Here is a 15,695-nt window from a genome sequence, read left to right on the forward strand (position 1 = left end):
GAATGCAGGCATGTAGAGTTTGCATTACACCTGAAGTTTCATTTTATAATAGCATTGAGCTGTAGTATAAACATAAAGATATCAACATAACACTAAATGTATAGATAATTGCAGCAGTAAATAGTAACGATTAATAAAACGTAGGTATAATTTCATAAGTAGATAATTAAAGTATAACTTATGAGATTTCTAAAATATATAGATACTTTTAGTTTATAAATGAAATTTTGCGACAGTTCACATGTATGTTATAGACATAAACTAACGCGTAATCAAGCTTAGCAAATGAGATTCTTTTAAATTTCGTATGTACCCAAGCGATAGCAAAATTAGTGTATAGTTGTGTACTCAAGCGATTGCAAAATTAGTGTATAGTTGTGTACTCAAGCGATTGTAAAATTAGTGTATCTTAATGTACTCTAGCGATTTAATAAATCCGTGTTATAATGTATTCTAGCGATTGCAAAATCAGTGTATATTAAACTTATGTACGTAGCGATTGATGAATCAGTGTATAGTTGTGTACTATAGCGTTTGATAAATTAGCATTTACTAATTGATGTAGCATTGTTTATTTATGTACTCTAGCGATTGATGCCTCGGTGTATTATACTGTATTCATTGAAAAATTAGTGTATATTAATGTAATCTTCCGATTAATGCATCAGTATAAACAAATAGCGATTTATGTATCAGAGGATACTAATGAACGCTAACGATGGATGTATCAGAATATTAAAGCGATATGCGCATGAAACATATAGTACACAGCCACGATAAAGCTATATTTGTTTAACGAAATGTAAATCAAATTAATGCCCACATGTTCATGCACAGTTTTACACTCTTTTGCGACCGAGTGTTCTGCAGTTGAACTTTTCCTTCCAATCACTCCGCCATCCCACTCGGAAATTACCCCGGATGTATATAGTGGCCAATTACCTGCCTCGGTTCAGTTCCTTCATTCAAAGACTACCGCAATCGTCTTGCTGCCAATCTATTTTCGGAATTGGAAACGATTTCAAACCAGTGTAAGCTTTGATATTTATGTACTCCTGCGATCGGAAAACGCTTTTCGTTTCTAGAATTATCATGATTCTCTCGTCTGGGATGTTATTTTCCGCTAAGTTGAAACAAAGTTTTATGAATCTTTGTTTCTGAATTGAGCAAGCGGTATATTTGCAATTAGTCTGGGAATTTTTATTCACGATGCTGAGCCAAAGTCATTATAAAAAATGTTTGGGAAACTAAAATCGTTCAAGCTTAAAATAACCATGGTCATTTTTTTATTTTATAGAGAGAATAGTTGGGTCTACCTTTGGGAAAATTGGGTTTCATGCATTTGCGTAAAGTGCCGTCCCAGATTAGTCCGTTCAGTCCGCAGGGAGGACACTTTCTGTTTTTATGTTATTTTTGTTCCAATGAAGTATTTTCTAAACGGGAATCCTGTTTAAACGGAAAGTGACGTTCCTGAACAGCCTTTAGTTAGTTTGACCCTTTACCACTTAGATACGAATTTTGACTTATTTGTGGTTCATTAATTACTTAAATATAATTAAAGACTTTTCTTATCATATTAAAATTGTAAAGGCTTCATTTCTAACCCTTAGATACTGATTAACAGCAAACCGAATAAAACTTGAACAGACTGCAAGCTTCTCGCAAGCCGTTCTGGTTTTATGCTGTTTGCACATAGCCATTTTCTCTTTGCTTCTATAGGGGAAAGGGTAAACCTATTTATTTTAGCTCGATTGCATCGGAAGCCGAAGGCTTATTTTAAACACTGTCGAGTCCGTTTCCTGGGACTAGAATCAGTACTTGTTGTCTTTGAGAGAAATCTAAAGATCGAACCCGTGACCACCCGGTCGCTAGGCGGACACCATATTCACTACGCAACGGCGACCTTTTTGAGTAGCCTTTGTGGACTGCATAATAGTAATATTAGTATGTTATATATTGGATTATCTAATCTCATATTGTCAAGAAAAATAAATACGCAGGTTGTTGCAAATTACGTGATATTCCCGGTTTAGTTTGAAGTACCAACTGTGTGACCTCAATAACTAAATTATAAAACTTCTAAAGCCATTCTAAACATACGAAAAGCTTAAAATAAATATCAATGTATGTCGATTGGTCGTTACTGAATTGTTGTCCACAAATACTCCGAAAAGACAATACAACAAGCAATCGAATAACAAAAGTATAGCACGTCGTTCTATGCTATATTTGTATATAACATTGTGAGATCTTGAAGTAATCGGTAACCCATGGTAATCGAAAAAAGGTTTACACCAATAGCCAATCAATGGCAAGAGTCGGAGATTTATTTCCCGTTTTTTGTAAACAACGCTTTCTTTACACGAGTTTAGTTGTAGTAAACGTGGACGGTTCAAATTCCTGCCTTAAGAACTTTGCAGTGTGTGTGTGTTGGGGGGGGGGGGGGGTCTTTCGTTTTATTTGAGTCTTATACTTAACCCTTACAGTGCGGGAACCGGATTTTGAAGGCCTTTGCAAACAGTTTGGATCCAAATGAGACGCCACAGAACGTGGCGTCTCATCAGGATCCAAAATGTTTGCTATACTGATGGTACTCTTTGAAAAAAATCGAAGAAAATGCTAATAAAAAAATTCAGCAGACGACATTTTAGCAGACGACAAATTTCCCAGCATGCAAAGGGTTAAGGCTGAAAGTGGCGTCCCTGATTAGCCTGTCAAAATTTACAGCAAAAATTCGGATTACTTTAAAAGTTCATTCTTTTTTCTGACGGACCATGAGAACATAATAACCTTTTCTTACATTAATAACGTACTGCACGGCAGCGTGTAACACATTTGCACGGACCCCATTTATTATTTATAAACCCGCCAGAGTCTGTTTAATGCTTGTGAAAATCGATCGACGACAACTCATTATCAACTACGGATATAAATAAACTTTGTAAGTTACGACGAACACATCAAGCAAACAGATTTGATTTATGCTTAATTTTGTTTTAAATAGCACGTGAGCTTTGAAGATTGTGCGTGAATATTTAATCATATTTAAATATCAACACATACACGTGATTAAGTGTATTCTCATAGGAAATAGATTTTTCAATAGTCAACAATTGATTGTAATACCAATGCCCAGTTCGTGCGGATTCTTGTTAACCCCACTGACAACTGAACGAGCACGTGTAGCGAGCAATTAGCTAATCGCCCATTCTATACATAAATGGTGACGTCACTACGTTATTGTCACAGTAAGACCGGTGTGACACAATGGCTAATCGCCTCATAAATGATGCAGTTACAATCCGAACAAGGGCAACCACCCACGCATTTACGGAAAGATGGAAACGAGTAAATCTACAATCGTGATACATCGGCTATCTCGGATTCCTCCGTAAGATAGGCCTCGTGTCTAACGGTCGCCATATTGCCTTGTATTACTACTTTACTACCCAAAAGGTTGTCAGTCTATTGTTATGAGGCTGAATACGATGCGCGTTGAACTAGCGCCAAACTTTTTACCGAAACTTTGATATTAAGAGCACTATTAACGTTCATTTGTGTTGCATTTTGACCTATTATCCAAGTGATTTACTTTTCCATTATTATTTAATCACCCTATCATCCAATTTTTAAGATGAAATTACGGTGTTTACAAAACCAACCAAACCGAAAGTGAAACTGGATGCATTACGTTTCGCGATGTAAACATTAAATATTTGTTCAGTTTGAGGAAGCGAATCGATAATAGACGTTGGAATATGTATGCAATACAGACTATATTGCCGATTGTAGTACTGGCTAAAAAATACCCTTTATGACAGGTTATGTATAGAACGTTAATCAAATAGTGACCATAAATCACTACAAATGTCTGGGTTGTTCATTAACCCATTTATGCCCAGTGGACTCTCCCATCCTTCTAAATTGGATCAATTTATTTCCAAAAGTAGGGGTGTCTGGTATATTTATTTCTATATTTAGAATATTTCTTACAGAAATTTCTTTAAGCAAACAGCGCAGACCCAGATGAGACGCCGCATTATGCGGCGTCTCATCTGGGTCTACGCTGTTTGCAATGTCCTTTTTTCAGGACGCTAGGCATGAATGGGTTAATATAATTAATGCACGTTTCTGATCTAATTGCCTGTATCTAGTTGTAATTACCATGATATTGATTAAATTAAAACGTTTTTTTCATAAATTAACATTACATGTTTTATTTTTATCATTTAGGGAATATATAATTGTATCATTATCATCATTAAATATTCTGAAAATGATCTAAATTATCATGATTACTTTAAATTAGAATTTTTAAATTTTACTCATTATTTTTAATGAATTTGCACATTTGCTCGATTCAAAATAAAATGTATTAATAAGGGTTTCAGTTGTTAGTTTTAACCCATTTTTAGTTCGATTAAATTTAAAGTACTAACTACGTACATGTATGTGAAATGCTCTTGAGTTCGTTTCCTGGGCCTAGAACCAGTACTTGGGTGTCTCTTGGAGATTTCTTAAGAATGCTCCCACACTGGGGATCAAACCAGTGACCTCCAGATCATTAGGTGGACACCACATCCATTACACATCAGCGACCTTTAATTAGTAAATTACTTTAGTATTGCAGCATTATATAATGTAATGTTGCTACATATTTTTGGAAAATGATTAATGTGCAGTACTAAATAAATCTAAATGCAAACAATTTTAATTGTGTATATTGTGTGATTATTAGTTAGAAATTCCCTTTTTACAGGTATACTGGATTATGAAAGACTGATAAACATAAAATTGACAACTCATCTCCCCAACGATACTTTGTGTGGCTCATTCTCGGAACAAACCCATAGTCAGTGAGAAAACTACAGTGTAAAAAGACCACTTGATTGTGACAATTATGGCTGACCAAGCAAATGTTATCATTTAAAATAAAGAAAACTTCCAGTTCAATATACATTTTATACCAATTATGACATTGGCCAACACAGAAAATAATTATAAGGTTGATTTTCCAAAAATTGACTGTTACAATTGGATACTGTTTTAAGCTTCACTCTACTTTGTCTGAAAATAAAAGTCCTTAATGATGTAATAGAAACATACATATTTAATTTTTAGTTTAACAAGGATATATATACATACATATATTATAATATCTTTTTATCGATGGTCAATCAATTTAAGTTTAACTCATATATACATACACATTTTATACATGTGTATGCTTTGATTTTTTTCTATTGAAGCCAAATTAATATCCCATTAGATAGATAGATAATATCACAGCAGTATTTCTATTTTGTCTGCAAGTACTGCAGAAATCATGGATTATTATTTTACTGAGTCAGCCTTAATCTTTATATTGTAATTGTTAAAACAGATTAAGATGTGCATTATACAATTGAGGATGCATCAAGATTAAAAAATGGTTCATGTATAAATTAATAAAGAATCAATAACAATCAGAAACTGTGCTTTTTTTTCAGTATTGTGTGAAAGGATTTGAAGTAATGATGTGTTTTTGAAATATGATTTATGTGAATTTGAATAAATATATAAAATTTAGTGATTTTCTCAGACAAAAACTGTTAATTAGGCCAGAATTTTTTAATAAATAGATTTTCGGACCCGCCGACTCCTATTTTTGACGAAACCCAAAAAAAAAAAAATTATATAATTTCAATCTCGGATTTTTTTTCGGGTGCCAAAAGCCGGGTTTTGGACACAAAACTCGTTTCGGGTTTTAGAGAAGTAATTTATTTAAAGCGTTTACCGATATCGCGTGTAAATGTATCATAAGCGCTTCTGTAACATCGATCATTTTTACTGAAAACATGCAAAATGGTGGCGAGACCACAAATTAATGCCTTTATACTGGTTTGGACTTATTATTTACCAGGATGCTAAAACAACAAAACAATTTATCAAAGCCACTAGTGACCAATCAATTGGCGATGTTGTGCGCAAACATGTTAATGAACACGACGAAATCGCTTCACTTGAAGCGTCTAAGACAATGATTGACACAGATAAGGTTAAGTGTGACCCATCTATGCCAGTGAATGTTTTGGTCGAGAGCGACTTGAAATGCATACATGCTATTTTAAAGAACCAAACCACACAGGATCGTAGTACTATAAAAGAAAATGCATTTGATGTCCTAATGGCGATGAGGAGGAATTACTGCTACCTTCCATCTGCCAGGTAAACCATTTGTAAATTATTTAAGAAATTTTACAATTTAATATATGCAATATATTCATTATTTGGCAAACCTGTCATTGCAATTAGCAGGCTGACCAAAAATAATGATTTTATTTATTTTTTATATTAACCCTTTCAGTGTGAGAACCAAATTTTGAAGGCCTTTGCAAACAGTTTGGATCCAGATGAGACGCCACAGAACGTGGCGTCTCATCAGGATCAAAACTGTTTGCAATTCTGATAGTATTCTTTGAAAAAATCGAAGAAAATGCAATTAAATTGTAGCAATTCAGCAGACGCCATTTTAGCAGACCACAAATTTCCAAGCATGCAAAGGGTTAATTACTGATTAATTGATAAAATACAAACCATTATTATGCAATATGCCCCCCTTCGAAGAAGAGGGGGTATATTGTTTTGCACATGTCATTCCGTCGTTCTGTCTGTCGGTCCGTCCACCAAATGGTTTCCGGATGATAACTCAAGCACGCTTAGGCCTAGGATCATGAAACTTCATGGGTACATTGATTATGACTGACAGATGACGCCTAAAAGATTTTGCAGGTCACAAGGTCAAAGGTCGAGGTCACGTTTGGGGGGCATATGTCTCTGACCGCTGGATTTAATGAATCCAGATAATCTTGTTCAGTTATAATGTAAATATTTACTGCAGATTAAGAGCTCGTTACAGAGACATATACTGTGTACTCTATGATGCGTTTTCAATATATTGTTTCTTTGCATATGTGTGCAAAATTTCCCCATTGGCCTATTAAAATTGATTTGTACTTGTGTCATGATCATGACTATGTTAACCATTGTTTGGTAATAACATTGTAAGATGATGATAATAATAATTCCATGCTATGCTGTGTGTCATGTTTTCTGCGTATTTTTATAAGTTGATAGTATTCATTATAATTTAGTTTCATACTGCATATATTGTAAAAAAAATGTGTTATTCTATCTCTACATAATTCCTCTTTGCTATAAGATTGTAGTGGGAAACTTGTTCAGCTTTGTGTTTTACAATTTTAAATATTAAACCATCACAAGCTTAATCTTGTTTATTTTGTAACTAATAGATTTTGGTTTGTATTTTCTTTTAATACTCGAGCAACACTTGGCGTGTTTCATTTTTGAATTACATGTAAAAGATGTTGTTTTAATAGAGGAATATTAAAGTGCCTAGGCAGTGACATGGGGGATTGGATGACAGATTAAGATTTTTCAATTTGAAGATTGACTTTGCCAGAGTTTTTTTTAATTCAGATGTTCATTTTGTCTCAAAAGGAATTACTTGCAAAAGACATATTTGCGTGTTTGTGCATTTTCATTTGTAACAGAAACTGTTTCGGATAAAAGAAAATTATGCAACTATAATTATATTCGTATGAAATGCAGGTCTGTTAATAAATGTGTTTATTGCTAAATATTTGTATGAGAATGTTTAGAACATAATAAATTTCATTGACATTTATTATTTTGGTCACGAAATATACAAAGAACTTCATGCCATAACATTTTTAGCATAGTGCATTTTTGGTCACCATCTTTTTTTTTTTTTTTTTTCCGTCCTCCTACTGGACATGTTTTGGAAAAAAATCCGAAAATCTTTTTATTAAAAAACTCTGGCCTTACATAGTAAAGTATTCAGAATGTATTATTGTAATATTCATTGGAATTTTTTAGTACAAAAAGCACTTTTCCCTGGCATTTGTATTTATAGTAATTGCATATTTTATAATTCTGACAGCATTTATAAACTGTGTTCATGCAAGCATGAACACGGTTTCATTTTTTGAGTATTTAAACAAGAGGGCCATGATGGCCCTGTATCACTCCACTGCTGAAAAAAGGCTGAAACAAATTTCTCTGCATGTGCAAATACTTAAATATAGGCCCTATTTAAGCACATGTACACTTTTGTGACCTTCTTGGCTGGGTCAAATTTAACCCCAGGGGAATAATTTGAGAAAACTTTGTAGAGGACTACTATATCTCACTACATACAAAATGTGGTAGCCCTAGGTCCTAGAGTTAAGGACAAGAATATTTTTAAAGTTTTCACAAAAAAAAGCAAGATATAAGCGTATATAATGTTAAATTTTGTGACATGCGGGTCAGAATCAAATTTGACCCAAAGGGCATAATTTGAACAAACTTGGTAGAGGACTAAAAGATGTTACTGCATACCAAAATTGGTAGCCATAGTCCAAATGGTTTTCGACAAGAAGATTTTTAAAGATTTCACAAAATAGGCGCTTTAAAAGCATTTATTCAATTTTGTTACCCCCCGGGGCAGGGTCAAAGTTGACCCAAGAGGCATTATTTGAACAAATTTGGTAGAGGTTTATTAGATGTCACTACATACCAAATTTGGTAGCCCTAGGCCCAATGGTTATGGACAACAAGATTTTTAAAGTTTTCACAAAATAGGCCCCATATAAGCGTATGTTCAGTTTTGTGACCCCGGGCAGGGTCAAATTTGACCCAAGGGGCATAATTTGAACAAACTTGGTAGAGAACTATAACATGTCACTACATACCAAATTTGGTAGCCCTATGCCTTATGGTTAAGGACAAGAAGAGTTTTAAAATTTTCACAAAATAGGCACTATATAAGCATATAATTGATTTTGTGGCCCCCGGGGCAGGGTCAAATTTGAACCCTGGGGCATAATTTGAACAAACTAAGTAGAGGACTATACAATGTCACTACATACCAAATTGTGTAGCCCTAGGCCTAATGGTTATGGACAAGATTTTTTTTAAGTTATCACAAAATAGGCATTATATAAGCATATGTTCAATTTTGTGACCCCTGGGGCAGGGTCAAATTTGACCCTAGGGATTAAATTTGAACAAATTTGGTGGAGGACTATTAGATGTCACTATATACCAAATTTGATAGCCCTTGGCCGGATTGTTAGTGACAAGAAATTTTTTGAAGTTTTCACAAAATAGGCCTTATATAAGCATATGTTCAATTTTGTGACCCTCAGGGCAGGGTCAAACTTGACCCCAGGGGCATAATTTGAACAAACTTGGTAGAGGACTATAAGATGCCACTACATACCAAATTTGGTAGCCCTAGTCCCAATGGTTATGGACGAGAAGATTTGTAAAGTTTTCACAAAATATACCCTATATAAGCATATGTTCAATTTTGTGACCCCCGGGGCAGGGTCAAATTTGACCCCAGGGGTATAATTTGAACAAATTTGGTAGAGGACTATTAGATGTCTCTACATACCAAATTTGATAGCCCTAGGCCCAATGGTAATGGACGGGAGATTTTGAAAGTTTTCACGAAATAGGCCTTATTTAAGCAAATTTTCAATTTTGTGACCCCCAGGGCAAAGTCAAATTTGACCCCAGGGGCATAATTTGAACAAATTTGAAAGAGGTACACCCCAGGAACATTCCTAATAAATTTCATCAGAATTGGACCAGTAGTTTAGGAGAAGATGTTTAAAGGAAAAGTTTATGCATGGATGTACGATGGACACAGGACCTTTAGCCAGTGGAGCTAAAAATCAAATTAAACATTTAGTTTTGATTTAAAATCAGTTTTTATATGCAAGTGTTTATTTCACTTATAAATTAAAACAGCATATTATTCATTATTGAAAAGATTATTCCAAGCTTGATGTCATATTTCAACTTTGCATAGTGTAGTTAATTGAACATTGTATTGAACTGTATGGGCAGCTATATTTTTTAATTTATGTATGTTGTATTATACAAAATGCATTATTTCTACCACAAGTAGACCATATAAGGCCTACTGCTACTAAATAGGCACTGGTATGAATTTGACACTGTTTTTGATGCTCATACAAAACTTTAATTATTACTACACTTTAGTATATTAAATATTTTCAAGTTTTTGTTCAACATTTTTTGCAAAAGAAAAGAGTGTCTTAATGCATTTGAAAATATACTTAAAACAAACTAAAAATGCATTTTAACATACTTTTTTCCTGGTAAAGTGTATTTGGGATGATAAAAAATACACTTGAAGAGTATTAATGCTGGAAAAATGCAGAAAAAAATACATTTGTTTCTGTTAGAAGTGTGTCTTGTCTGCATTTTTAAGTGTATTAAATGCACATCAAATGCAGATAAATACAATGCCAATACTGTTACATGTATTGTAATGGACATAAAATGCACTTGTTCTTGTAATTAAATGCTTTAGTGAATTGAAATAACCTTTTATAACGTTTTAACAATTAGTAATACCTTTTTATATAAATTTTCTTTTGAAATGTGACACTTAAATGATTTTTGCACCACTAGTAAGAGATATAATTTGTGCTCATAATGCTTTATCATTACACTACATAATATCATTTGTTGTATGAAAATAACCCGTAAAATTCATGTGAAAGCTCAAGAGATCAATAACAGCGTGCTATACCCTGCTCCTTTTTACATGACTTGATGGTATTTAGTCCCCAATTCTACATGGCTAAGGGAAAATTAATGTGCAGATTTGACAAATAAGTCTTAACTGGGATCCAATAGGCAGACTTTCATATTACTTGTATTTAATTTAAATCATGATCTGAATTGCTCTTTGGCAAATCTTTGTTGGTCACAGTATTCAACTGAATTTTGTTCACTTTGTAGTGATTATATTTTCTATATTTATCAGACAACATCTTTCTTCAAAAGTTTAACATGATTGCTTGGTTAATTTAGAAACAAGATCAATGCATCATAACATAAAATGAAAAAATGTGTAATAGTAAAAATGGCAGCAAAAAAGCACTAGATTATCTGCCTTAAATCTGAGACGATATGTTGATGTATTGGAATTTCTCATAAATAATGTGCTCCATAGTTGTATAATTGTATAGTCGCATGCATGAGTGGTGTCAATGTCACAATACCAATTAAAGCCTATAATTTACTAAAACAATTTGAAGTTTGATGTGAGTTTTTTTCAAGATCTGTTACATATAATTATATATACATGTATATATATATTGGTGAAAAGTTAACATGCAATAAGTTTACTGTAATTAAGTGACAAATAGTTTTACTGATTTGGTTGGATGCATATATGCAGATATATCATGGTTTGTGCAGAGGACAGTAGCAAAAACAAGAGCTGTCTCTGTAGGATGACATACGCCCCCGATAAACGCTTTATTTAGAAGTTATGAGCATTTTTCAAAACCTAAAAGCCGACCCTAAGTTCAAGGTCAAAGGGGTAAAAATTTGTGTGTGTATGGGAAGGCCTTGTCCATATACACATGCATACCAAATATGAATGTTACATCTGAAGCGACATAGAAGTTATGAGCATTTTTTCGAAACCTTAATGCAAAGTGTGACGGATAGACAGACGGACAGTGCGATCACTATATGCCCTCCTTTGGGGGCATAAAAATGTGTTTCACATTGTTTTGGTAAATTAGTAATGTAGTTAAAAGAACAGAATCATCAATTATAAAGTTATTGATTATAAAGTGTTGCTGGCATATTTGATGCATTCATCTAGCTATAAGAAGGTCCCTGTTTTATCCCCACTGGCACCGAGTGAGGGTTCTCAAAATCTTTAAACAATATGAATAAATACATATAGGGTCGAGAGCCTTGTTGATATGGGGGCTAAACACCTGAAATCAAAGCGACCCAGGTTAAAGGCCGAGGCCAAATTAATAAACCAGAGGCCGCATGAGCCTGCTATACTCTGAACAAGTATTGTTTCTTGTCAGAAAACTGGCTTAAGTGTCTTACTAAGCTTTAGACTTTGAGTTTCAGTGCAATCAATCTAAAATAAATTGGTCAAATTAAATAATAATTTGTAAAAAATAAACATTCTGCACAAATTCAATTATTTACTTTACCTGTGTGCATGAATCATTTCAGTCTTGATGGTTAGTGAACTATGTCAAAAGCACCATATCTATGAAACACTTGTTTTTTTAATAGTGCAATGTTCCACAGAAATGCTGCTGATGATTATTCTACACGATGATGAATTATTAGATATATTTCTAAATTCCATTTCCACCAACAATTCGGTTATTCCACTACCAGTTCACATGCTTCGTACACAGTTGAAAATAACACTATTCCACTCAACAACCGTGACACATGTACTAAATTTTAAAACTTTTCGCAATTAAAATTGTCTTCTACTGTTATTGTTGTTGTTGTACTTTAGAAAGTAGTTCGAAAGATGGCGACTATTAACCCAGAGATTGATTTATGAAATAAATCGTCTGCTGATCCAGAGTGGTAAATCTAGTGTCACCAGGGATTTCAGTAGATTTGAAAACCAGGTGTTAAAATGAGCCACGGTCTTAAAATAATGAGGGGTTTAAATAAAAATGATTATGGTCAAAATACTGAAGTAACTCGAAATGTTCCTAAATGCATGGTAAAGATTTTGTAATAGCTTATTTATCATAATAATGAATAAAACATTTTCACAAAAGCTTTTTTGTTTCCATATAATATCATTTCTGGTCCTTTTTGCATGATTGTGGGAAACAAATGTGTCGAAATGATGCAAGGCTTATTTTTTGCAGCAGTCAAAAATGAGAAAATTGCTTGCATCAAAATGCAGGATTCTGCTTCAATTGAAATCACTGGACTCACCTACTTAACCCATTTATGCCTAGTGGACTCTCCCATCCTTCTAAATTGGATCAATTTATTTCCAAAATTAGGGATGTCAAGTATATGTATTTCTATATTTAGAATATTTCTTACAGAAATTCCTTTAAGCAAACAGCGCAGAACCAGATGAGACGCCGCATTATGCGGCGTCTCATCTGGGTCTACGCTGTTTGCAATGTCCTTTTTTCAGGACGCTAGGCATAAATGGGTTAAAAGGACTTGCTCAGATATTTTCGTAATCTTGAAAAATGTTTAATTATTTTAATAACATAACTGTAATATTAGAAATAGCTTTCGATTATACAAAAGATAAATATCTGCCTGTGCTGGAGACCTAAGCCGGGACCTCTAGATGCAAAATATATTCTGCTACTATAACATTAAGTGCGCTTTCAACACCAGTTGTGGAGTTGTACACCTAAGTCTGTGTAACCCTTTTTTTGCTAAATTATCGATGAAAAGCGTTTCAAACGCTCTTTTTTTACCGATTGCGAATAATGATTACCCATAAATTAATCCGTATTTTAAACTATTAGTCTAAGTCTGGGGTGTAATTTCGTGTGTGTGTAATCATAATGTATACACTCTTTTGGGAATCTATGAACATTACTTTAAAAATCGTCATTTTACCAAACCGTGAACAAGTCCATTTAATGGCGTCATTTAACTTGCATGTGTTAAATAAAATTAGCAATGTGCTATCCTTCTAGTTTTATTATCGTCAGAACCCATGTTCTCTCAACTACGCCATGCTTAATGAGTATAACATATTGTTAAATCATAATTATTCGTTGTTTTCGTGGGTTGATCGATCCACGAATTCAAAACAAACTCTTCGGAAAATGACCTACACAAATTCCTTTTTTATTCATTCAAAATTCAAAATCCACGAATTTACGGGTCAACCAGAACGGTAATTTTTGAAAGAAAAATCATGCCGAAGGATATGGATGATTTGACAGTATTGTAATAGATGAATATATACCAAGAGTTTCGACAACGAAGTTTAACTAACCTTGGCATAGTTTGAAGAATACGGCTCATCAAATAGCGCCCAGATTTTAGGCTTAATTCGCTGCCAGAAATTTAGATCGCCCGTCCTATACTGATCGTCCCAGCCGAATCTTTTCATAATATCATCGTCCGTCGGCTTATCGGTGTCCAGGTCAAGACGGTCAAGAATGGCCAGAACGTCCTGTGTGTCCCGATGCGTCGTGTAGGTCATCCAGCAACAAGGTTCCACCTGGTTCGAGTCCAGGCCCCAAAATTCGAGCTCTTCCTCGAACAGGGGGCCGCAGACGTCTGTCGGATAGTGGAGCTTGCCGGATCTGTAGTAGTTTAAGATCTGTGCGAAAACACCCGGATGCCTGTCGAAGAAGTATTCGTTAAGTACCGGATCATAGTTCGCGAGCGCTTCCGTTAAGCGCGACAGACGCGTCGCCGGGATTTTCTTCAACGTCGCCTTGTACGTCTCGTGACGTATCCCGCCGACGTTGATAATGACGCGGTTGTCGGCGTCTTGTTGGTTACTCATGATGTGCATTTCGCCGCTGAACGCATTGGAAACCGGAAGTGGACATTAACGTTATTAAAATTACCAAAATAAACGAGAGACGTAATGCTTACAAGATTCTCATCATTTCAGTACTCCATCCCCACGTTTCGCTGATATAAAGATTTGTTTAACAAATTGGCATCGTTTTATTCAATATGATTGAAGTATTTCCTTGTATATTTTACAATGTTGTTGGGAATAAACACAACCTATGCCACGATGTTTTACATTCTTTTTGTAACGTGTCAATACTACATGTCAATAATAAACTCTGATATTATGCGCTTTGATGACGTCACTTCCTGCATACAAAAAGCCAGATTAAACTTCCGGTTTATGTACAAATATCTAAAATGCACATAAGTTATTTTATCCCAACAGAGTGTTTGTTTTAAATTTTACTTTTAAATCACCGTAATTTTTCCAGAATACTGTACACACATAATCCTCTGTTTCTGAAATAGGGTACATATACGTCACCGCTTTGCGCAAAGTATTCGCCTTTTATAACTTACGATTATTTTTCGTGTTGTCGTAGAAAATGATGGTGCTTTTGCTACTACTGGTATTTAATTATTCCGTAATATAAATCGGCTGTTCAAAACATATCCCGTTATGTTCTAAACTTTTTTCACAATACTCTAAAAATATGTCGGGTCCGTAGGCCCCTTCTTTGACGGAAAACGTTATATTAAAGGTTGGCGTCAGAAACACGTGTGACGTCATCAATCAAGGTGTGTCCCTCCAATGCAGAACCTGCAAAAATAAAAAGAAGAGAACTTAATAACTTAAGAGCAGGCAGTTCTGGTTTTATGCTAGTTGCATATATAGCCGTTTTCACTTTGCTTCGGATTGGGAAAGGTTTACACCGATATTTATTCAAGATGATTACATTGAAAGTCTGAGGCATAAACGGGTATTGAGGCTCTCGGAAAACAGGGCTCGACGTTTTTATATAAACAAAGTGTGCGTATATAAATTAAATTATATAGCTATCACGTAATTTATAATTTTTATAAGTTTAACAATTATCCAACGAGACACATACACCTTTATGTTCAATACCTACTGACAGTCAGTTGACCTTAAATGGATTTGAGTCATGCAACCCTAGCAAGGACTGCCTATTAAATGTTTATAAAGTTTCATAACACTTATTCAATATCTTATCGATATATTAAAAGAATGTTATTGCTATATTAGTGAACGTGGAATTGACCTCACCTGTAAGATAGGTAGTATTGGGAAAGTGGATTTAGCACAAGCATATTCATATGGATTTTGATAATTA

General features: G+C 34.3%; 1 protein-coding gene and 1 long non-coding RNA gene across 2 annotated transcripts in view; one reads left to right on the forward strand and one right to left on the reverse strand.

Annotated features, from left to right (window-relative positions):
* The window catches only part of LOC127851342 (potassium voltage-gated channel protein Shaw-like), a 100,958-nt gene that overhangs the window by 23,209 nt on the left and 62,054 nt on the right, over positions 1 to 15,695 (reverse strand). Inside the window, exon 2 of the mRNA XM_052385068.1 lies at positions 13,865 to 15,160. Within this exon, the coding sequence (XP_052241028.1) occupies positions 13,865 to 14,392 (528 nt within the window). The 5' untranslated portion in view covers positions 14,393 to 15,160. The remainder of the gene's footprint in view (positions 1 to 13,864; positions 15,161 to 15,695) is intronic.
* Positions 3,493 to 4,955, forward strand: LOC127851343 (uncharacterized). Its single transcript, XR_008035738.1, has 2 exons — positions 3,493 to 3,821; positions 4,760 to 4,955. It is a non-coding gene; the product is annotated as an uncharacterized LOC127851343 (long non-coding RNA).

The sequence above is a fragment of the Dreissena polymorpha genome, chromosome 11 (assembly GCF_020536995.1).
Source record: "Dreissena polymorpha isolate Duluth1 chromosome 11, UMN_Dpol_1.0, whole genome shotgun sequence".
Classification (NCBI taxonomy): domain Eukaryota; kingdom Metazoa; phylum Mollusca; class Bivalvia; order Myida; family Dreissenidae; genus Dreissena; species Dreissena polymorpha.